Source organism: Schistocerca gregaria, chromosome X (assembly GCF_023897955.1).
Source record: "Schistocerca gregaria isolate iqSchGreg1 chromosome X, iqSchGreg1.2, whole genome shotgun sequence".
Lineage (NCBI taxonomy): Eukaryota > Metazoa > Arthropoda > Insecta > Orthoptera > Acrididae > Schistocerca > Schistocerca gregaria.
In genome coordinates, this window is record NC_064931.1 from 198,319,533 (window position 1) to 198,344,541 (window position 25,009).

General features: G+C 36.9%; 1 protein-coding gene across 2 annotated transcripts in view; it reads right to left on the minus strand.

The window, feature by feature from the left end:
* Positions 1–6,078: 6,078 nt before the first annotated feature.
* The window catches only part of LOC126298276 (LIM and SH3 domain protein Lasp), a 151,530-nt gene continuing 132,599 nt past the window's right edge, over positions 6,079–25,009 (minus strand). The window contains exons 3-8 of one of the 2 annotated variants that reach the window (XM_049989575.1): positions 24,678–24,762; positions 23,905–24,005; positions 16,256–16,389; positions 15,423–15,599; positions 10,540–10,700; positions 6,079–9,052 (exon numbers count right to left, since the gene is read on the minus strand). In XM_049989575.1, coding sequence (XP_049845532.1) covers positions 8,876–9,052; positions 10,540–10,700; positions 15,423–15,599; positions 16,256–16,389; positions 23,905–24,005; positions 24,678–24,762 — 835 coding nt within the window. In that variant the 3' untranslated portion in view covers positions 6,079–8,875. The remainder of the gene's footprint in view (positions 9,053–10,539; positions 10,701–15,422; positions 15,600–16,255; positions 16,390–23,904; positions 24,006–24,677; positions 24,763–25,009) is intronic. The other variant, XM_049989576.1, reaches the window with a different exon arrangement.

Here is a 25,009-nt window from a genome sequence, read left to right on the forward strand (position 1 = left end):
CTGCCAAACTCACTGGATTTAAACACAATCGAGAATCTGTGGGACCACCCCAATTTTTGCCACCACTTTCAGCAGCTATAGTTAGTGGCACCCTACCCTACTTTTCAAAACTAACTAGTCAGCACCATGTTTAAAACACTGATAGCTGATCTTTCACCTAGTGCATCATTTGTTATGTTATGCTTAGCCATTTACTTAGTGATTTTCAAAAATGCTTCATGGATTTTATTATTACCATGTTCCTGCCACAATACTCCATATCTTTACTATCAATCACTAATGTCCTACAGTACTGGAAACTTTCCACAAATATAGGCAAAATGAATATCTGTTCATCTCCTGTAATGTATAACAAACCAAGATACTAAGCTGTTTCACATGCTTTCTAAATCTGATGACATTTGAAAAGAAGCTTCTTTTTCCGATTAAATGCCTTCCTTTATACCAGGTGTGTTTTTTTAGTAAGTAATGTTTTGAAATTAAAAAGACATGCTAAGATATCTCAATAATTTCGTTTTTACATGAAAGCCTGTACCTTAATCCACTTTCCTACATGAAAGCCTGTACCTTAATCTACTTTCCTACATGAAAGCCTGTACCTTAATCTACTTTCCTACATAATTTCCGTCAATATTGAGGCACTTGTCATAATATTGTACCAGTTTTTGAATACCCTCCTCATAGAAGTCTGCCACCTGACTTGTTAAGCACTACATCACCACGGTTTTGAGTTCATCATCACCTGAAGATGCTGACCGCCCAGGTATTTCTTCAAGTGTAGGAATAGATGGTAGTCACTGGGTGCAAGATCGGGGCTGCACAGAGGATGATCTAGAGTTTCCCATTGAAAAGATGTGATGAGATCTTTGGTCTGATTCGCACATGCAGATGGGCATTGTCTTGCAGCAAAACGATGCCCTTGCTCAACTTCCATGGACTGTTGCTTTGATTCTGGTCTGACGTAGGCTACCCATATTTCATCACCTGTAACAAGTTGGCTTAAAAAATCGTCATCGTGTTACTGCTCAAGGAAAGTCACGTTTGGCTTTGTGCACATCAGTCAACATTTTCGGTACCCAATATGCGTACAATTTTTGGTAATTCAAGTGCTCAGTCACAATGTCATACAAAACACTACGAGAAACATTAGGAAAGTCATCCCACAATGAAGAACTCGTAAAGCGTCTGTTTTCTCTCACCTTATTGTCCACTTACTGCACCAAACTTTCAGTAATGGCCAAAGGATGCCCACTCCGTTGTTCATCATGCACATTTGTGCGGCCATCTTTAAATGCTCTCACCCACTTTCTTACCTTCCCATCACTCAATGTTTTCTCCATAAACTGCACAGATCTCACGATGAATATTGATCACTTTTAGGCCTTTAGCACTAAGAAATCTTATAACAGCCTGTACTTCACAGTCGGTGGGACTCACGATTATCAGAGGTATCTTAAACACTCAGTACACAATGTAAACAAGGAAGAATCAGACTAAAGGCATCAGTGCGTAGATTAAGGTACAGGCTTTGATGTAAAAATAAAATTATTGAGATATCTCAGCACGTCTTTTTTAAATTTCAAAACAGTACGTACTTAAAAAACACACCTTGTAGCTTGGACAATGCTCCAGAATATGATTATGTAAGAATTCTAGCTGTCCATATCTCTTGGGACATGAGAGGACAGTTACTATATGAACTCCAAAGACAAAATCAATGTGTTGCTTTCAGTTCAATAATGAAGTGTATTTTTCTTCACTTAAATTTTTGTATAATTCCATTTGGCATTTATTCCAAACCATGTATTAATACAATTATCATTTAATCAAGGGAAAAAACATGAAATTTTAATTACAAAAAATTCTTAAAACAATACCTCTACATTACAAGGTGGGGCAAATAAAAGTGGCCCAGGTGAGTGGATATGGTTGGAACATGAACGTATGCATAAAACCACACCCTGTGACCATACAGCCGGCTGAACCTTGGAGCTGAGTTGTTAGCAAAGGTTACTCTGGTCATGGCCCTAGCTGGCCACCAGGTTACCTGATCTGTCAGTATGCGATTACTTTGCGTAGGGAGCACTCAAGTCTAAGGTGTATTACAACAGCCCACCTAAATCGTTCAAATGGCTCTGAGCACTATGGGACTCAACTGCTGTGGTCATCAGTCCCCTAGAACTTACAACTCCTTAAACCTAACTAACTTAATGACATCACACACATCCATGCCCGAGGCAGGATTCGAACCTGCGACCGTAGCAGTCTCACGGTTCCGGACTGCGCGCCTAGAACCGCGAGATCACCGCGGCCGGCAGCCCTCCTAATCTTCAAGAACTGTAGTAGAACATTTCAGATGAGACATCAGCAATTCCTGCTAACTTTGATCTACCTTCAACAATTTGCTGACCAGGTCCCAAAAGTGCCCAGAGATGGATGGTGATCACTTTCATCTGCTATAGTCATGTTAGTACTGTATTTCCTTTCCTCTACTGTGTATCTTTGAAGCCTAGACTTGTTCTCCAGATCACTTACTTGCCCCACCCCATACTCTTATTTCATAAATTGTAAAATGAATTTATTGAGGTCTCTGCCAAATTGCAATCTCCCTCCAGAAACTTCAGTTAAGTGATACAAATCCCACAATTTCCTCTCAAAAACAAACTGTGTAAAAAGAATTTCACTCAAGAAAACTAAACATATCTCTCCAGACTTGCAAAGTATTGCAAACCAATCCAATGCCACTTTTGCAGTCTCATTTGCTGCCATGAGGGTCAGTGAACCCACTCCAATTTGGAAAAAATAAGCTGGTCACAGAATAGAATGAATGGTTTCGAAATGAACAGCCACTAGCGATAGCCACAAGGCTATGGGGGCACTCACTGATCTAAATAGATTTTTGTGCTCTTGTTGGTCAACTCTCTTAAGAAACTTTTTGCTGCCTGAAAAGTTACCATTACACCTAGGGTAAACTTATGCTGTTTGATTTTCTACATTTTGGTAATACAAGGATAAATACAATAAAGAGAAAAAAATTTTTACATTAATTTTTAATTTCACTGTCTCTTGTTTAGCCAGTCATCTGTGGTACCACTATTCTTCTTCCCACACCCTCAGGGTCTGAGTAGAACCAGCAGCAGACACAGCCCCTAGCGTTTCTGACAACATTACTGGTCAAAACATGTTAATATGACACTGACCTCAGTCTACACTTTCAGCATTTCTAGCAAAAATGTTTGATGATGTTGACTATTTGGCCAATTTTAAAGTCAATTAGATTCTGAGTTCAGGCAAACTGCAGCTTAAACATGGTAGATGTTCATAAAAAGCTGAAGTACACATAATAGATTCCCATGTTTGGTAGCATAATGAAATTTTTTGCTCACTCACCACTCACCTCCCCACACTTTCTCACTCCTCCTCCTCCTCCTCCTCCTCCTCCTCCTCCTCCTCCTAGCCTTCCACAGTGCTGTGTTTGAGCAACAGTGATGGTTATATCTTGTAGAGTGCAGGTCACATGCAACAACAGTAACTAATATGTAAATAAAAGTTTGCAAACACAATTCAGTCAGTTCTCAAACTTTTGCTCATGCCACAATTTATTGCTTTCTGTTGGTACTGTCTTGACAATGGGTCTTTCTCCTATATTTTTTTCTTGCGCTGACTGCAGTTTAATGTGATTTTATTTGTTTGTTAGACATTTAATTCTGGATCAACTTTCTTCCTCATGTCATCTGAATGTCGCCCGTTTGTTCTTAAGCTTATTAAAAGCTGGTAATATTTGCCTCCAGTATTCCACTACTTTAACAGCTACTGAATTATTTGCAACACACTTCGTAAATCTTGTTTCTCATAACCAAATAAAATACTGACTTGAGTTTAGAATTGTGTAACTGTTCTTGAAGGACAAGATCTTTACCTTTGAATGTTACCTGCACTTAAAAAGCAGCATAAATTTATGAATACAGTATCCATACATGGACAAGAACTTCTACAGCAAACAGATTCGAATACAATAGAAGTTTATGAGTTAATAGAATTCAATGCTATTTCCTCCTGTGTTTCACAAAATTGTCAATTTTTAAGAAGAGCATTAGATTGTTGTAGTGCCTCGTTCATAGTTTCTCACAAATCAATCCACTGCACTAGCACCCCAAGTTAAATGTCACATGATAGAGTGAGCATTATCAATACTGGATTGAGCACTTCTACGTATTGGGAAATACCTAGCCTATTCGAAAGAAGGTATTGTTAGCTAAGCTCTACACATCAGAAATATTGAAAATAAATTTGTACAAAACCTTAATACCCAAAGCTTCATCTGTAAATGTTAGACAACTTCTATATTAATCTATCACACAGTGTGAAGATATTTATCTCAGCAGTAATAGTGTAATCTGTGAATATAAGACAATCCCATATTTTTCGAAAGACTAATATGGGAAAAGACCTCGTCTTATAATCACGTAAATATGGCAAGTTATTTTCAACACAATTGTTTCATCCAGATACATTTTATTGCAACACGAGATTATTTTAAGCAACCATTTTGGTTTTCAGCAAAGTAAAACACTGAAGATAGAATAAACAACAATGTCAATAAGAATAGCACTTCACTAGATAAGGATAATAATGCATCAGAATCTTTTGTCCACTTGGAAAGGTCTAACTTTGTAAATCGCGCCTTGCTAACCCACAAACTAGTTAAACATGGTATTACGGGCAGTGAACTATAGTGGCTTATGTCACATATAGGTAATGTGATGCCAAGAATAATTCTGTACTCAAATGTATCAAATTTATCAAATTATGCTCCAGGATGGAGAGCAGTGGCAAGGTGTCACTCAAGGCTCTATTCTTAGTTCTTGTCTTCTTTTATATGTTAATGATTTTCCCTAGTACTGTTTGCTGATGATACATCTGTATTAAATTAAAATCATGACATGGAGAAACTGAAGAAACTGAATTAGGTGTTTATTTCCAAGTTTATTAGTTCATCTAGCAGTCCACATGTCTGTCAGTTGATAGTGTCCAGCAGGTACAATATTTTGACTATTACATGTCATCTTTGTCAGGTGCACTGACACAATGACCAACCCCAGGGACTGTCTCTCCTGGGACGTAATCTGACAATTCCTATGTTATTAGATGTACAAGTTACTGTTCACCACAAAATAAGTGTACTCTGTTACTTTAGCGACATGAAGCATGCCTGTGCCTAACTGATGGGTTCCTGAAAGACACTTATGTGCAGAAAATGTAATGCAAATACAATCTGGGGCTGGCACCTTATCGGTATTCAGGTATTACAGTTGTGTGTAGAATTTCTTGAGTATTTATTGCAATTTGAAAACTTCTGGGATGGTCAAGAATAATTAAAACAGAATTAAATTTTTACATCTTAAAATTATTCCTTACATCTCTTATTTGAGTCAATGTCTAGTTTCTCCACTAAAATATGTTCACAAAAAATTACAATTTCCACAATGAGACCCCTCATTTTACTCATAATCCAACGTGGATGTCATCAATTTTCATCTTATTTTTACAAATGAGCTATTAAGTCTTGCACATTGATAACCACTATATAAGAAAGGAAAAGAACGCATTTTAACTAATATTTTTTTATTTTCATTTCATTTAACTTTTAGTACAATACAGTATTCTCTTTTTTAACATTTCTTAAATGCCATATTAACAAAATACAAGTATGTGGTCCCTCAAATTCCAGTTCAAATTATACTATTGCAAATAGGAAATAATGTTCCTGGACTGCAACTTTCATTGTAGAACTTTTACAGGACTTCTTCCGATTACAAAAATGAAAAAATACAGAATGTAACAGTTATTACAAAAATTATTTGTAAATTAAATTCCAGGTGATATTAAACTATTTTGCTTGGAATGTGACTTTTTTGGGGCTATGCTTTCTACACTTCATGATCTTTACTTAGCAATTGAAACATCTACAGCAATAAATTTAATTCCTTTTATCTCCATCTGAAATTTGAGTTTTAAAGATTTTCTGAGCATTTTCTGAGCAGTTTCTGAGCAACAACAGATCTTTACCATCCATACAAAGTAGACACTATTGCTATCACCATGAATCAACATATTCAGTTGTATAAATGCAGCTTAAAAACAATCAAATGATTTTATCCACTTCAGTTCTTGCTTTCTAAATTCGAAGCTTTCCCGAGGTATTTCTCATACGTTGCAGAACATGAGTGACACAGTTCGACTTAAGTTAAAAAAGAATGACAAGAGCATAGTTACACTGGCGAGACTCGCTCAACATTTCTTCGTAACATGTAAGGAATGTTAACTTCATTAGTGATTGTGACAAAAAGAAAAAAAATACAAATAAACTGAAATCTGAGCATGAATAACCAGTAATGATTACAATTAAGAAAAATACTGCACAAATTATGAAATTACATTCTATAATTATTATGATGGTGGTGGCAAGCAACTCTTTCTAAACACTGAAAGAACTATCAAACTGCTGTATACACGAAGAATGAGTTTGCACCATTTATGCTGACAACATTTGTCCAGGGATTTACCCTGAAAAATCCTAAAGAAAGAGTAGCTTTCCAAGGATTAAGTTCTGGAAATTTTAAATGCAAAATTATGCACGAAACCCCACCATAGTTATCACTTCTGTAAATCTAACAATACTGTACACCACTGTAAGAGAATGGTCATATTACTGCTATAATGGATACATGGCAGTTATCACAATGATACCCAACATTATATGATGGTATCTACTTTCCAGTATTCATATCATTGCAGTAACCTAAGATTAAACAAAAGCCTATAAGACAACAAAATAGAATAACCATTGGCCAACACATTTAAAAGCAGTGTACTGGAAGATGTTTGCAAATGTAACACACACTGCTACCAATCATGTGTAAGGATCTTGCAACAGTGCTTACAAAAAGACCATTTAGCAACTCCCATAGAGTAGTTCATGGGAAACATGATGATGATACAGAAATTATAATGTTTCAATCACTTAAAGGAGATACAAAAATCTTGAACCAGTAACTTAAGTCATTAGGTAATACTTCTGCATATATCTGGAACCTGACTGAAAAAAGTTACTTCCTGTCACTCAAAGGCTATCTTCATGAGGAGTAGGTGAGGAACTTAAATAGTGAGTAGCACTGTCTATTCTGCAGAATAATTGTGATTAAAGCAAACCCCAAGACAATTTATGATGTATGTCAAGAACTGTGACATCACTTCAAACGTATTGATAGCAACATAAAATGAGTCATTCAGGAATTAAGTTAAACTAAACAAATTTAGGAAAATGTAAACTGGAATGTAATAGTAGGAGGAGAAGTCTCAATAAAACAAATACTGAGGTTACTTTTCTGGTTATGTTGCAGAACCTAAGGTTTATCAGAACAATATGTAACTCAAACTGCTGCAAGTGAAACATTATATATGTAAAAAAAAAATAAAAAAGGTAAACATTTTTAAACTTCCTTCAAACTTAAACATTTAAATTAATCTGATCATTCACTAAAAAAAATTGATACATAGGTAAAGGTATAACTGCTGTGTATACTGCATTCAGAATGCAATGAGAATTCTGTTAGCACAAAATGAATGCATAATTTGGATTTCTAGAAGCCTCAACTGTAACATTAAAGGTACTTTTTGGTTAGTACAACAACAAAGTATCAGCAACAATAACTTAACCCTGATACTTTCTTGATATCTGTGCAAATGTAAAACATTTTAACACAAAACAAGACATTACAAAATAAACTTAATACAGTTGGCCAAGTACGACTTTCAGTCACTGCGAGCTACTGCAAAACTATTTTTGTGACATTTGCAATTAATAAAATACAATCTAATGCAAGTAAATTTGCTACAATTGCATTCAAATAAAATGAACAAAGAGGGAGGAAGCATAATAGATGATTTAATTACTTTAGTTTTATTCAACATGGCATTTGGAAGTGTGTGGAATGAAAAACTCCCTGATGCAAGTTTTCGGTTAATGCTCACATACTAGCAGTTAATAATTTGTATTGGCCACTTTTATGTAGGTATTAATATGGTAATAGATTAAAACCAAGATGATAGCCATGATACATTAGCTGCTCACTACACCAAATATGAACTAGACTTTTGTGAACTTCATATCTTAACAACTTCAGTCAAAAGTTCTTACTCAGCTTTAGGACAGATAACTGCCTTTCAACAGTTGGCAGAAGGGCAATATATTCTGTATTCACTTTAATACAAACGCATCAAAAGTGTGACTTTTTCTATAAAAAAGAACTACAACAGTTCAAAATACATTATATATATATATGTAATATTTTAAATTACAAAGGGGGGCATAGAGTTACAAAATAGTAAAATACTATACTGAAAAATAACATGGCCATAGAATAATTTTAACAAAAATACTGCCTAGTCACTATATTAACCAGTTAGCACCCTCTTTTCCTCTCAAACTATAATCAGAACTCTCATCTGTGTAAATAGAATACAACAAGATTGTAAATGTCTTATAAAAATACTATAGCCTTTTTCTTATGTACACAAGAACAACATGTTTACTGGAGAAGGTATACAAGTTCTAAGAACAGTGTAAATGCTACTATCAAAATTTAAAAGGTCAATTATTAAAAGCTATCATAAAATATACCATGAACAATTATGTAGTAACAGTAATATTGAAGGCATTCCACTTCACTGCTCTTATTCATCGCTATAATTGGACTCAGTGCTCCTGATTTAATAATCACTTAAAATTAATCAAAAGCACTGTGTCATGTCTCTGTTCAGGACATTAGTATTTTCTTTCTGTATAAATGATCTTTTGTTTATTTATTCATCTTCAATTAACTGGCTCAACATAATTGGCTGGCAACATTCCTGTCTGACCCGTGCGCTCAACAAGACCTGTCATCCAACCTTCATCTATTGGGCTGCAATTAATGATTAAGTCACCATCCATGAAAGATACTTCATCAGAGTCCTGTGCATCATAGTTGTACATCGCACGATACACCCTCTGCAAATAAAATAAATAAATAGTGTTTTGAATATATCAAGAAATACTATCTTTTCTTTATGGCAGAATTTTATGAAATTACTGACAAAATGGATTACAGGAAGTACTTTCATGTCATTTTATATTTTTTGATATCATATCAAAATTTACCTGCAGTTAACTCCTTTTCAATATCTTTACAGAACAATGTAAGCACTCCTGCTGTGTAAGAAGTAAAAGCGATTGAATTTTTTTTACAAATCATGAATAATTCCACTGACATACCATTTATTTAACTTTACTAGTTTAATATTTATACTGCAAGTTGCAATGTCATTAACGCAACTTTTTTTTCCCAGTTGGCAAACTACCTTTAGAAGTACACAGATGAACCTACAGTGATCTGACAGGAAGTCACATTTATTATTTCCCATGCAACTAAGGCCAAAAGATTAGTGACTAGATGATTTAAAGGACTCAGAAGAATTTTATTTTCAGTCATTGCATACATTTTATATACCACCACAATTAATTTCAGTATAACCACCATTAACATTTGCAGTAGTGTTGTTCTCTCAGGAAATTCCACTGAGCGATATGAAAGTAATAAATCCTTTGGTGGTGGTGATGATGGGGGGGGGTTACACATTACCATGTTCTGGCATAGGATAGGTGCCCATAATATTCAAAACAGTTTTCCTGCAGGTTAACTTTTCTAGTGACAAGTGCCACAAACCTGCAACCATGGTGTGCTACACGTTTCAAGCAGTCATTCACCTCTATGAAGGGGCTCGTGGAGATATCCAGCAACCTAGTGTAGCAAAAACGTGATTCATGCAAAGAGCCAACACGTTTCCATTGATTGACTGGTGAATCCTGATCGTGCAGTGCCCACTGCAATCTGAATTGATTATGTTGGGTCAAAATGTGAACACCTAGGGGTGGTCTCCTGCAGAGCTTCACATTCAGCAATATACGAAGACTGGAGTGCTTTGGAACACCTGTGCATGCATCAGCATTGTGCTCTTTCAGCAGAGATGCCAAATATCACCGGTTATCCTTGTTTACAGAGCAGACAAGCCTCCAAATCTATGTTCTGTGAAGAGTTAAAGACATCCAACCATTTAGCACTTAGTGGCAGTTTCACTGTTCGATCTCCTTCCGTAGATGCTCACCAAACGAGGACTTGAAAATTCAGCCAGCTTCTTCATTTTCGAGAAGCTTGTTCATAGGCTCTGAACAACAAAAACAACAACATGCCCTTTGTGAAAGTTGCTTATCTCAATAGATTTTCCCCATTTGCAGCCCGTATCTTCGCTAAGGCGATTCCCCTTCCGTGATTGCTCCACTTACATATTTTTGTTATCGCATCACCAGGCAGCATACTATGTCACAGTGGGCAGTGGTCATAATGTTTTGGCTGATCAGTGTACACACGGATGAAGTCCAACACTATTTTATATGAAACATGAATAGCTTCTTATCAGTGAAGTCTCTAAGTAACTTACCCCTTGCCTTCCTGGTCCCATTGACTGTCCATGTGACTGATTAGCAGACTGTCTGTTTGCATTAGCAGCTGACCTATCTGCTGCTGAAAGTGAGCCATAGAAGTCATTTACTGGGTCTAGATCAGCAACTGATCCAACTTGGCGACCTGGGGGGCTCATAACTGCAAGCAAAATAAGATAATTTTAGAACTACAGGAAACCCTTTCATAACATAATTCACAATATTTTGTTCTAGAACATTAAGAATAATTTATTTCCTTACTAATTTACATTCTTGTAACAGATGATTGCCAAATAAAACCACAACTCATTTGGCATTAATTATTCCAAGTACCAAACCTTCAAACACACTTTCCTTTGGGACAACATAACTACACTCAACCACAAGAGTCACAAACAAAAAAAAACCATATAGACTAATCTTACACCCTCTTCTTTCATCAGAGTGCTTTCATAAAACCATACAAACAAACCATACAAACAAACCAGACACTGAATGCCCTACTTTCTATACTGCTGGTATGAATGTGGACATTAATTCACACTTAGCAGGACAATAACTAAGGCACAGAGTTGACAAACATTATGAAGATATACCTGTTGTATCCCTTTTTACACATATTGGAATAAGTGTGTAACTGGTGGAAGGCAAGATAGTGTCTTACAAAAATACAAATATAATACGTCCACAACCACCACTACAACAGTTTCCTTTTCAGACAGTAAATGCACATTTGTTTCACAACCCACATCCCATATAGCAGTTTTAGACCTATTTCTCAAAAGATACCTGTGGTATTAGAAGCAAATCTTACAAAAGAAAAGCTGTAAGCAACACACGAAGGTAGAAATGCTGAACAAAAAGGGTGCAGAAATAATCAAGAAAGAAAGACAAATCTTCAGCTCTCAGAATTAAAATTTTCAATGAGGGAGATTTTTTGAACACACTGAATGATGGTTAAATTGTTGAGGCACTGGGTGGGATTACATAATTACTCAGAAACTTAAAGTATTATTGTAAGCAACATATGCAAAACAGTAACTTTACATGTGAGATACGAACAAAGGTTTTCATTCTCTGTGTTTTACTTCAAATTTGAGCCACAATCTTAATGTTTTCTTCCTTACTGTTTTTCCTTTTGATGTACCCACTTTCACTTTAGATGTTTCACCCTCAAACCACATTTTAATCTTAATTTAACATTGTAGACTCATTAACCATCTAATCTTCCTTTCCACACAAGCCGGCAACCATCCTTCATTTCACAACAATTATAAAAAAAATTACAACATTTTGAACATCACCTCTTAAGTAATTGAAAGATGTCGTAACAATCCACCAGAAGCTTTGGATAAGCAATACTTTATTTGCACATAGTTCTATCAATATGATCATTGCCTGGCACCACGAAATGTCATTTCTGACATACGCATCAACTATGAAACTTTAATAGTAGGAGACCATTACATATCAGACCTATTGTTGTAGTCATAAGCAATCATTTTATGCATCAATATTATACTACCACCATTAATACTGTTACAATGCCTATATTTACAACCATCGCTCGTTTTATTATGGGGGAAAGAACGTTTGAACGTTTGGGTGGGGAGGGGGGGGGGGGGGGTGCTATCACTCTAGAATACAATGCAGTGACAATTACTGAGGTTTTAAAGATAGTTGGTTATTTATTTAACTATGAAACTACCTTTTAATTAACACTACTCAGCAGTATAACATTTTCCCCAATTGATATCAGTTCATGGCTGCTGTAGTTTTTCACAACTTCTTACTTCAACCTTGGCATCAGTTGCAAGACTTCATTTCATAAACCAAGAGTGTACATTACCCATTGCTTCAAAAACAACTGCAGTTAGGAACCAATGGTCTTCTGCAAAAACTCATGTTCACATTCACTAGTAGATATGGGAAAACATTTCACTGCATTGAAAAGAGGGAAGAGGGATGCTGGTGTTTTCTTCTCCATCAAATAATCCTAAAATCCTGAAAGTATCCCTCTCGCAGAAGACCAAAATGATGACATAAGGTTTTTATACTTGGTTTCACTGCATGTTCTTCCAATATATTCAGGCTAAGTCAATGACTCCAACACTTCCTCACATTCAGAGACAGCAATAACCTCTGACTGCAGAAGATAACTCTCCATTTGCTGTTTTAGACAATCTTAAAATCTTCTGGGATCGAGATGTCTGGTCTTTGTTTATATTTCCAGTGTAATTCATCTGAAGTTCAGCTCTTCTACTGCCTTGAAAGCTTCACCGTAATAGGGCCTCTGCCCAGTTTCCTTTCTTTAAACACCAATGGCCGATTTCTTATCTTCCTTTGGGCATAATACAGTAGGATGTCCCATGGTTAGTTCAAGGCTTAGTTGTCATGATTCTTTAAAAGCATCACATATTAGAATTAAATCAAGAATGGAAACAGTTTTAGTGATGCACTTCAATACACCTTCGTACATACCTCTGACAATTCACTCCTTGTTTTGATCAGCTTTTGCAGCTGTGAAGTGAGAAACCAAATCTTTAAGGTGTTTTCACACTGTTGACAATTCTGAAGCTTAATGTTGCCTATCTGGTTGCCCAAGATTCAGTCAATTTTCAAAATTTCAGTTTCAAGTAGCTCTGCACACTGCTTTAACTCTCAAGAAATTTTCAGTGATTGGCGGTATACTGATGGGATGCATGTTTTTATTATACCACCAACTGATAATTCAAGTCTATGACTAGTACAATGCCAAAATGAAATATGGGGAAAAAGTTTTTACATTCATGTAACAACTCCTTTTTCTTCTTATCTTTGCTGCTCCATTACGACTGGAATAATATTTTCCCCCCAAGAATTCTTTTAGGAAATCCCATGAGTTCCAAACAATTTACAAACTTGTTACAAATACCTTCAGAAGTAACATTATTTAGCTCAACTATATCAATGAAAATATCTGTGGGATCTCATGTTTGGGAGTTTGCTTCATAAATTAGTGAAGGTGATAATTGGCTAATTAATGCATTCTCATCAATTATTAATGAATTCTCATCAATTATTAATGAATTATATTACTGATCTTGACTCAATTGTTTCAATCACTGTTTTTCATTTCTTTTGCTATGTTATTAACAATATTAATACAAGCATTTCCAGAATGTAAAATGGGGGCAACATTAACTCCATTAAATTGTTGAATGTCAATTTCTGTCACAGAACTTAAAAAAAAGCAGATTCTTTCCCACTGCCTTAAAAACAGTATGAAATTTATTTCAAAACAGTTAAATGAATTGCTTTTCACACAACAGACTGCACTTGCATCTTTCATATTGTGATTACAAACACTAACAGTTCTCTAACTTTTTCAAGAAGTCACTTTACTGACAAATGATTAGGGTTATGCATCCTCCAGGAAAAGAGCACTGTTTATAACTACTGTGCTGCTTTTAACACACAGTAATTCATGTATCTGCTTCACTAGCTTTGAGTTATTTATCCTGTTTCAGTTTGGTCACCAGCACAACTTATTCTTCCATTTCGTTTTATTTACCTACTTAACAGGTTCTTTGACTTTAATACGGCTTTTTCATCTTTTATTATTGTTTTAATTTTAACACATTTCTAAATTTGTTAAGTCTAGCACTTATTCCACATTACACTACTTTGAAATTGCATATACAAAACTCTAGCACTTGAAACACTGAAATGAAAAATTTACAACTACATCTCGTCTGGTGAATCATTCAAAGGTAGAAAGGGGAGGGGGCGGCAGTAAAATAGTAAAAAAATCAATGTAACTTACAATTAGTAGAGTGAGGGGGGGGGGGGGGGGGGGAGAGAGAGAGAAAGTCCTGCACTTAAAGTATGGATTGCCATAATTAATATGTAGTACACAGTTACTATTTACTGAAGGATTTGAATGTTTACAGTTTTCAATTCTAAGAATTATTAGCACTATCAAAAGTTAAAAACAAACCTAGTTCATCCATTACAGACTGTTCTTTGAGCACTTCAGCTGCTTATCAGAATGATAATATGACACTACTGCATTAATCACAAGCTTTGTTATTTTTTCCTCGTCTTTATTTTGTAGGTTTTCATTGTTAAACATACGACTTTCCATATCGTAATTCATCATGTACTCTGTACTTCTCACATTAGCTAGAAGAAACTATCTCCTTAACATGCTGCTGCAAAGATTGATTTGAATGCTTCAGTGCTTTGCTAGAAATTCTCTTGTTGGATGGGTGTGTCCTTTACTACCTCTGTCATTTTAGTTGTCTTTTCAGCCAATTAAACATGGACTGACAGTTTAATGTCCAACTCTGCATTTTCCCTCCACATAAAAGTCATATCTAGATATTACCAAAGCAATAAGCAACAGAAAAACTCAGAATCAACTAAGAAGTTAATTGACACCTATCCACTTAAAAATTGAGCTGTAAGAGATAATTGTGTAAAAAGAGGCCTTTCACCTGAAAACTGTGCAATTGTAATTGTTTAACAAAAACAAACATTATGAGTTACAGATATTTTAATATCTTCTTCCAAGTCTGTAAAATGAACACTGATTTTTCCGCCAATATTAATAACGTTTTGAAATGAAGAGTACCTGAAAAACACAGTTCTAGTTACGTCATTTCTGTGCCAACAATGTGTTCACCACTCAGCAGTAAAGACTATGTTTCACAAAAGATGCGTCACAGTATTTACAAAAATTAACACTTACTGATCTAAAAAATCAAGCATAACACAAACACACACACACACACACACACACACACACACACACACACACACACACACACACACAGACAAAGAGAGAGAGAGAGAGAGAGAGAGAGAGAGAGAGAGAGAGAGAGAGATAACAAATCTATACCTGGTCCTCGATCTGATGTATAAATGACAGTAGCTGACTGCCTTGCAGAGTATGGAGAATTGCGTGGCCCCTCAGAAAGGGGATCATAATCTGCAATTTTTCCTGGCTGATGAACACGTAACACAGGGTCAGCAGGAGGGGGTAGTTGCGTTGTTGGGGCCACAGGCACACTTTCAACTGTGGATAACACATCATTTAAAAGCTCATATATGTACCCATCCACCAACACACATTAAGCAACATAATTTACTAAGGCAATGTACAAAAAGAAGCATCATTATTTAAACACACACACACACACACACACACACACACACACACACACACACACACACACCAGAGAAAAAGAGAGGGAGAGCGCACATACAAGAATTTTTACAACTACGACAATAAACATTGAACAGTGATTTTTATGCAAGCTACTGCAAGCCAATATTTTCATGACACCAATAGGAAGGAAAGAACTTTACTTCCACAACTGATAATTGAATTATTTGGAGAACCCAGTTCCATTATATGAGATATGAAAAACTTGGAATGGAGTAAATCTTATATTAACATCATGCTATAGTTTAGAGTATGTACAGTAGCAAATAACACCAGAACATATTTTATACACAAGCAATTTTAACAGAAACACTTTTCTCCATAAGCTTTTGATTTATTTTGTTGCCTCTTCTGCAAAAACACACACACACACACACACACACACACACACACACACACAGACAGACACAGAGAGAGAGAGAGAGAGAGAGAGAGAGAGAGAGAGAGAGAGAGAGAGAGAGAGAGAGAGAGAGAGCCTTGCAGTTTAGTAGAAAGGAAATAATTACATTGTGAGGTCAACTGATCAAGATGATCAGTCACTTCTTCACTCTCGTGGACACTGTCACCATTTTCACCACTCATAACCCTTTTCTGCTCCATAGCCGCTTTTTTCTCCAGGTCACCATGGTATGCAACATTGCTAGAAATGAAATTTATTTCTCAGTGAGACAATACTACATGGTGTTCATTCAAATCTAAAATTGAGACAACTTACAATGAAGGAAAATAATATTTGCTATTAATTAGCTGTTCAAAAACTAATTTCCCTTTCTAATCATCTGACTACAATAGCTCAATTAAAATATCACATTTCATGTGCAGTTCAAACAAAAGGTGCAAGCTATTTTGTTACCACTGAGTTTACAAAAATTTGCTCTAGTGTCTTATGACTTCAGGTTCAATTCAACTCAATTCATTGCCATGAATTTTAAACCTGTTATTCTGAAACTCCAAACAGGTAGTAAATATTCAATACTAATGGTCACACTCAATGTTGTAAATTATGTTAACATCAATGGCATATTAATGTAGAAATAAAAAGAATGTTGAAAATATAATCACATAAAAACATACAATGAACAGGACTAATTCAAGTTATAAGCGAGCAACTTCCAGTTCATATTCATATACTTGTTCTTGGCATACTCTGAAGAGCTCTAGGTTTCCTGACAAACTATGACTATACTAGTGTTTAATATCCAAGACAAAGTTAAGACTTAGCTTTTAGATTGTCAAAGTGTGATCAACTTGACTGTTGTCTGTAAGTGTTCATCATTTACAATTGTTTGTAGGTCATAATCTCATTGTCTGCATCCTGTCCTTACCTGGAAACAACATAATCTGCTAGACCCTTCTCTCTACATTCAGAGATTGTTATGTCACTACATCTTATTCGATGCAGATGTTTGGGATATAAATAATGACCTGTTAATAGGTGCACCATACTCCAAGTACTGATAATGGTACACATACTGAGCTTGTTCCTAATGCTTGGGAATATGCGGTCTACTTGCCCTGTAGTGCTCCTAGAGTCCCAGTCAGATTGCCATTCATCCAACTTCTAGGCTCCGAAGTGCCTTATTAGTAGTAAGAGATTCTGTGATCTCATATGGATGAACATATTATGAACACCTAAACCAATACAATGTTTCCCAGTAACTTATCACAATACCCATTGGACATATTCCGAGAATCACCAATAAAACCTCAACAGGTTTAGTGCACAAGGCACTGGCAAGCATCAGAAGTACACTCTGCTGATTGTATCACAGTATTGTTCTGTAGCTCTCCAGGAGGAGGTAATGAGCCCAGACAATGGCAGTGAAATCCACAATAGCACTGCAGATAGCTTCACGATACAACAGCACAACATGCAATGGTAACCCATAGCTGACACTACCAGCACAGGCAATCTTTTGGAAAATTTCAGTCGCTTTCTGAGTAATGGGTCTTAGATGTTTTAGAATGTTCCTTTTCTCATCTAAAAGAGTGCCCACATACTTGCCAACAATGCTGTATTTTGAAGGGATTACATCAAGCCTCTGGGAAGACTTTCTGATGAAAGTTTCCCATTCAGAAATATGTATGTAATTTTATGTACATATAGTCAGATAGTTGCCCGTGCACCAATGGTGGATCTGAACATTCAAAAAGCCTCACTCTGGATTCTACAACTACTAGGATGCAACATCCTCTGCTAGATGGGAGCTGGAACTTTTGAAGACTTAATAGGGGTTCAATACCAAGATCCCAGAACAACGGATTACTTATGCAACCTTGGGGACAGCCCTTGGTAATCTTTCTGATTACCGTGCTCTGCCCCACAAGCTACTGGACGCTTGTACAGATATTTAGGGACCCTCAGATGTCTAAAGTGTGCAGACATAATAATCCACCAAATATTATCGAAAGTGCCTGCAATTTCGGTCACGAGTACGACTGCTTACTTCACAGTCAAATTTTCTACAACCTGAAGAAACCTATTAACCACATAATCTATAGACTTCCCTATTTTCGATCCATATTAGCATTGGTTCAGACCAAAGAGCTCCCTACCTGCCTACAATCACTCAAAGAAGACTCCTGAACCTTGTGCAAGATTTTTAAATTCATAAATGGGTCTACAGCTTTTTGGTGATATTGCATCTTTACCCTTTGTCCTTACAATCACTACTTACCGGGCTGTTTTCCAAACTGCTGCAATCCAACCTACTTGCAATATATGCACTCATGAATAAGTGGATATCAAAGGACCTATCATTCACACAACCTCCACCCACTTGTCACTGACCCATCCTAGCTACTAATTGTGAACATAACAGCAGGTCCCTTTAACCTTCTCAGTTAACTTTTATGGTTTTCCCTGTAGGTCATATTGCAGTTGCCTTTGAAGAGACATCTCCCATCGTATTCTTTTAGTTTCATGGAGCTATGCTTTGTAGCACATCTTTACTGTCTTGTAGTAGTGGAGCTTCACAGTGTGCTCTAATCGGTCTAAAAAGCGTTGACATATTACTTTTCTTTATCGTACCTTTTGCCTCAGCATGCAAAGTTCTGGACTTCATGGAGATTTAGCTTGACTATCTTCCTTTTGGGTTACCAATGTCCTGTACTCCTTTCAAGAGTTTAGTAGCTGCACACCCAAGTCTACATGTTCCTGAAGCAATTCTATTGGAAAGGCTGCACAACAGAGGATTTAGCCAACCCAATGTTTTTCCGATATCAAACCCAATCATGCCTTTCTCTGTCTCCCTCTATCGTTATTTTCCACTCTGATAACTGAATTACGGTCACTGGATGTCAGTTATGGAAGCACTTGTCAGCTATTTATCTTAGTTGCTACCATCCACTTTGCTCAAGCGGCATCTATAATAGCAGTAACACATGCTTGTCCCTCGAATTCTGCTGGCCCTCTTGATTTAATACAATTCCTGTATTTCATGTTTTAGTATCTCACCTCATGTGTCAGTTTGCCCACTGTGACACAGAGATGATTTTGCGTTCTTATCTGTTGGCACTAGGGGAGATGCACCTTACCTGTAGATAGCTACCACCCAGCATGTATTTACATTAAGTAGGATGAGAATACTGCACGTACATGCTAACTACAGCCTATTTTGCTTGTGTGTCCTCCTGTGAATATACACTGTCACTAGTTGTGCAGCTTCAGCCACAGTGAATTTCCTACTTGTAATGACAGGGCAGACATCAAATCATAGTCAATAGTTTTTAACATATAATCAGGAAAATGTGGGAGAGTATTGTTGCTATAGTATTGTTCTTGCAAACAGACTACATCACCACCCAACCTGTCTATTAGGTAAAGCATTTACACAAAAGGAATGTACTACTATTTGAGGATGTAGCTACTATTTGAGGATGTAGCTACTATTTGAGGATGTAGCTACTATTTGAGGATGTAGCTACTATTTGAGGATGTAGCTACTATTTGAGGATGTAGCTACTATTTGAGGATGTAGCTACTATTTGAGGATGTAGCTACTATTTGAGGATGTAGCTACTATTTGAGGATGTAGCTACTATTTGAGGATGTAGCTACTATTTGAGGATGTAGCTACTATTTGAGGATGTAGCTACTATTTGAGGATGTAGCTACTATTTGAGGATGTAGCTACTATTTGAGGATGTAGCTACTATTTGAGGATGTAGCTACTATTTGAGGATGTAGCTACTATTTGAGGATGTAGCTACTATTTGAGGATGTAGCTACTATTTGAGGATGTAGCTACTATTTGAGGATGTAGCTACTATTTGAGGATGTAGCTACTATTTGAGGATGTAGCTACTATTTGAGGATGTAGCTACTATTTGAGGATGTAGCTACTATTTGAGGATGTAGCTACTATTTGAGGATGTAGCTACTATTTGAGGATGTAGCTACTATTTGAGGATGTAGCTACTATTTGAGGATGTAGCTACTATTTGAGGATGTAGCTACTATTTGAGGATGTAGCTACTATTTGAGGATGTAGCTACTATTAGTTGATCACAATATTCTTGCACCTTTGAGTGAGCTCACTTTGGTTGCCTTATTGTTTTTGTCATGATCTATCATTTGGACAGGCTGAACCTCTATAGTATATGCACACCTGCCTTGAAATCATTCATAATGTGATGCATTTTCCTTAGTCACCACTGTACTTGTTTACTGAAATTAACTGTGTGTTTTTCACAGCATCCACGCAAGGCCAAGTGCAGTAAGATTGTGGTCAGATAAAAAACAATGTTACAGGCTTTGGCCAGTGTACTAAGTAACTGACCACTTCATGCACACACCAAAAACACTTGTTGTAACTAACATTATTGACGTCTCGTTGCATATACCAGAAAGCAACAACAATTCTCAATTGTGTGTATATCAAGAGAAGTTTTTTTGACAGTTGACTGGATAGGAGTCTTTCAAAGACCTTTAAAGACACTAAACACCTGGCATAGTTTTATCTTAATACAATTCAATCGCAAAAAACAACATTGATGCCGTCTAATGGTTTTTGAAGATTCCTTATTAACTGGCCAGAGGATGATTGAGGAAGCGTACACTAATGAAAGATGCTATACACAGGTGGCCCCAGGAAGAATGGTCGATATTCGGGGATATGACAAGAACGGTTGTTCGAAGCAGAGAAGTCTACTAAACAAGGGATCTAAAATGTGCCACCTACAACGGCTTCCCAAAAGGAAAAAACTATTTCAACTAAGGAACTTAGGGAAGATAACTGTCAATGGATACAAGTGAAAGGCATTCACAATACATTAATTTCTCAGATCCTTCTCATGGGTGTAAGATGAGTCTACAGCATCATACATCATCTGTTGAAGAAACAAGAATTATAGCCGGCTTATATTTGACACGAGTCCAATAGCTACCACATTCATTTAACCAACTTTAGCATGGCTCTCAACACAGTATTTCATCATATCAAAATGTTTAAGCTTTAAAATGTTATACAACTGAATTAATGTACCATTTGATCTAGGAATGGCCAGCAGACATCTGGAGAAGTGTTCAGTAACAATCAGACCATAAACATGACTGACAATTGCACAGGTGTGAGAGCATAAAAAGTGGCCATGTCCAATACAGGAATAGGGCTGGAATATATTTCACACAGCCAAAGATCTAAATGTAACCAAAATGTGAATGTAAATATTACCCAACTGCAGCTGAAGCACGTCTTTCAAAGAGAGGGATGTTGAACGCTTAAGCTCAAGACCTCAAACAAGTAGTTTTTTAAACTCTCCTTTAGAACCACTTATTTTTGTATAGTACAAGGCAGATGAAAGTTCAAAGGAATGGGATCCCCAAGGGTAGTGAACGGAAGGGGAAGAAGATCAGAAAAACCTCTTTACACCATAAGCTTCATTTATGCTGATGACCTTTCATCAGCAATTCAGCGCAATGAACAGTAGCTCAGTGGGAATTGATTAAAGTGTTCATGGCAGTCTGTCTTTAGCACAAGAAACTGATACTACAAAATCCTGTGATTCCGCAATCGAACAGAGAAACTAATAGTCTTTTTTGTGTGATATAGGAGGTTGATTTGAGCATTACTTTACAGTAGAATACTAGGGCAACTGGAGACTGGTCAAACACAGCAGGTCATAGCACGGGCCCTCCGCATGCCACAAAGTGTGATCTCAAGATTGTGACAACGATTCCAGCAGACAGGAAACGTGTCCAGGCGCTACAGTGCAGGACATCCACAGTGTACAACATCACAAGAAGACTGATATCTTACCATCAGTGCCCGTAGACGGCCACAGAGTACTGCAAGTAGCTTTGCTCGGGACCTTACCACAGCCACTGGAACAGTTGTCTCCAGACACTCCGTCTACAGACAACTGAACAGACATGGTTCATTTGCCCGGAGACCTGCAAGGTGCATTCCACTGACCCCTGGTCACAGGAGAGCCCGTAAAGCCTGGTGTCAAGACCACAGTACATGGTCATTGAAACAGTGGTCGCAGGTTATGTTCACAGACGAGTCCAGGTATAGTCTGAACAGTGATTTTCACCGGGTTTTCATCTGGTGTGAACCAGATACCAACACCTTAATGTCCTTGGAAGGAACCTGTATGGAGGTCATGGTTTGATGGTGTGGATTGGGATTATGATAGGTACAAGTACACCCCTGCCATGTCTTTGACAGGGCAACTGTGACAGGTCAGGTGTAGAAGGAAGTCATATTGCACTAGTATGTCAGCCTTTTCCGGAGTGCAATGGGTCCCACCTTCCTCCTGATGGATGATAACACAAGGCCCCACCAAGGTGCCATCATGGAGGAGTGCCTTGAAACTGAAGATATCAAACGAATGGTGTGGCCTGCCCGTACTCCAGACCTGAAACCCATCGAGCACGTCTGGGATGCTCTGTCGACGTATCGCTGCATGTCTTCAAACCTCTTAGACACTTCGCTTCATGAGCTCTGACAGGCACTGGCACAAGAATGGGATGCTATACCCCAGCAGCTGCTCGACCACCTAATCCAGAGTATGCCAACTCATTGTGTGGCTCATGTATGTGTGCATGGTTATCATATCCCATATTGACGTCTGGGTACATGCGCAGGAAACAGTGGCGTTTTGTAGCACATGTGTTTTGAGGCAGTTTTCTCAACTTATCACCAATACCGTGGACTTGCAGATCTGTGTCACGTGTGGTGCCTATGCTATTAGCGCCAGTTTTGTGTAGTGGCACATTGCATGACACCACAGTCTGCAATTATCCTTAATCTATGAACATGAGTGCAGAAATTAACCTGAAGGAATAGTGTCCAAAGCCTGTGTGAAAATTTTATCTACTGTAGAAGGTGGAAGCCTTTAAAACCACAAGTACTGAAAAAAAAATTGCTGCCTGCCTGTTAATGCAACCAAATCACACATGTATCTACTGTTTTAAGTCATATCTACAACTATATGAACTCAAATCCAGAAAAAATATGCTTCACGTATCTAATGTCGATGAATTTCCAATAACAGCTCACCGAGATCTGTAGTGTGTCCGGAAATTAGTTGGTGTCCACTGAATCGCCAGTAAAGTTCAGTTACTCATCGATGAAATAATCAAGTGAGCTGCAGGATCACTTCATTAATCACTTGTTAAATTAATAATTGTTAATACCCTTCTATTATTTTTAGCGTAAATTCTAGTGGAGCAAATAAAGGTAAAAGGTAAGACCCCATCACTAACTTAAATGGTTTGTCACAAGTAACTTGATGCCACTACTCAGTTTTTAGAACACATTGGTGAACAGCTCCAAGTGACATAGCTGTTAAGGCATACAGCATCTCTGAATACCAATAGTAGTGCATTAAGCAACAGTACTAACACACTGAAAGAAAGACTTAAGTCTTACACCAATGGAAATAATAATATTCTGAAAATAAAGGGAAATGTTCTGATTAGTATCTCCTAAAATACAGAGCACTTCTTGAAATTTGCAATTTTCGAACACTGAAGATTTCTTTAAGTAATATAAAAAACTGTAGAAAATCATTTTATTAATTCGCAATTTCAGGTGGAATTGTAGAACTACACAAGTTGAGACAATAGTCGCAATCTAAGTATTATGACTCAATTCCATATTGTAACAATAATATTTATACATATTAAATCATTAACTTATCACCATACCTTATAATCTTTGAATTTTGTTTAATACGTAGTATTTCAGGATCGTCAGCCACTGGAGTGAATTTTCCTTTTGCTTTTTCGAACTCCGCATGGTACATCACCTGCGAACATGAATCTTCTGTTGCTTACAATATTTAGTCTATTATGTGGGTGGTGAATATTTATTCCAAAATCTGATGCCAGTGAAAGCAAACTGTGCCATCCCTACAAGTCTGAGCTACTAGGTAATAAGCCTTTCCACTTCTAATCATCAGTATTTTACTTAGCACTATGACTAAACTCACGTGCGCAGATTTTGACTATAAGAATGTGTAAATGGTGGAGGTGACCTATGGACTCTAGAACTGTGTCAGATATTTAAGTGATAGCAGGTGCATTTAACTGGTTGAAATGTTCTCTGCATACTTTCAGGATGCAGGGCTATCCATGTGGATAAGTAATGTTACAATATCGTTTAAGAAACATTGTTTTTATAATTTCTTCCTATTTCAATGCTAAATTATTCTTAGACAGCAGAGAATTCTGGAAACTGAAATATGCAAAATTTTAAACCATTTTACTAAATTTTTGGGGGAAGTAGTCCTCACTCATTCTGATGCAATCACCACATACTGTGATACTCTTTCACATACATCCCACTTTCAGTTGAACATCAACTAATAACAGAGTAAATGCCACGAACACAAATGCAATGTTATTTTCTACTGAAACTCCAATTATTAACTTAATTCACTACTAGTAGACCATAGATCAGTCAATTATGGCTTACTTACATTACTTTGAATTTTTGTATTTTCTGCTATTCTCTTGAGTTCTGGTGTCTCTGCCATGGTAGTTGCCTTTGCCTTGGGAACATGCCTGTTAAGTAAAAAATAAAGAGTTTAGACATTAGACTTAGTATTTTCTTGTGCTAAATTTTGTCAAATTAATCAAACAATCCTTTGGGCATTAAAGGCCCCTCACCAATGGAGCAGGCATTTGAGATGAACACTACCCCTCTGCCTGTTTGCAAATTGAGACCAAACTTCTTTCTCCTGTCACAAAGACAGTTTAGCACCATTCGTCTGTAGGGTGATATTTTATTCATTTTCTTTTTCAAAGCAGA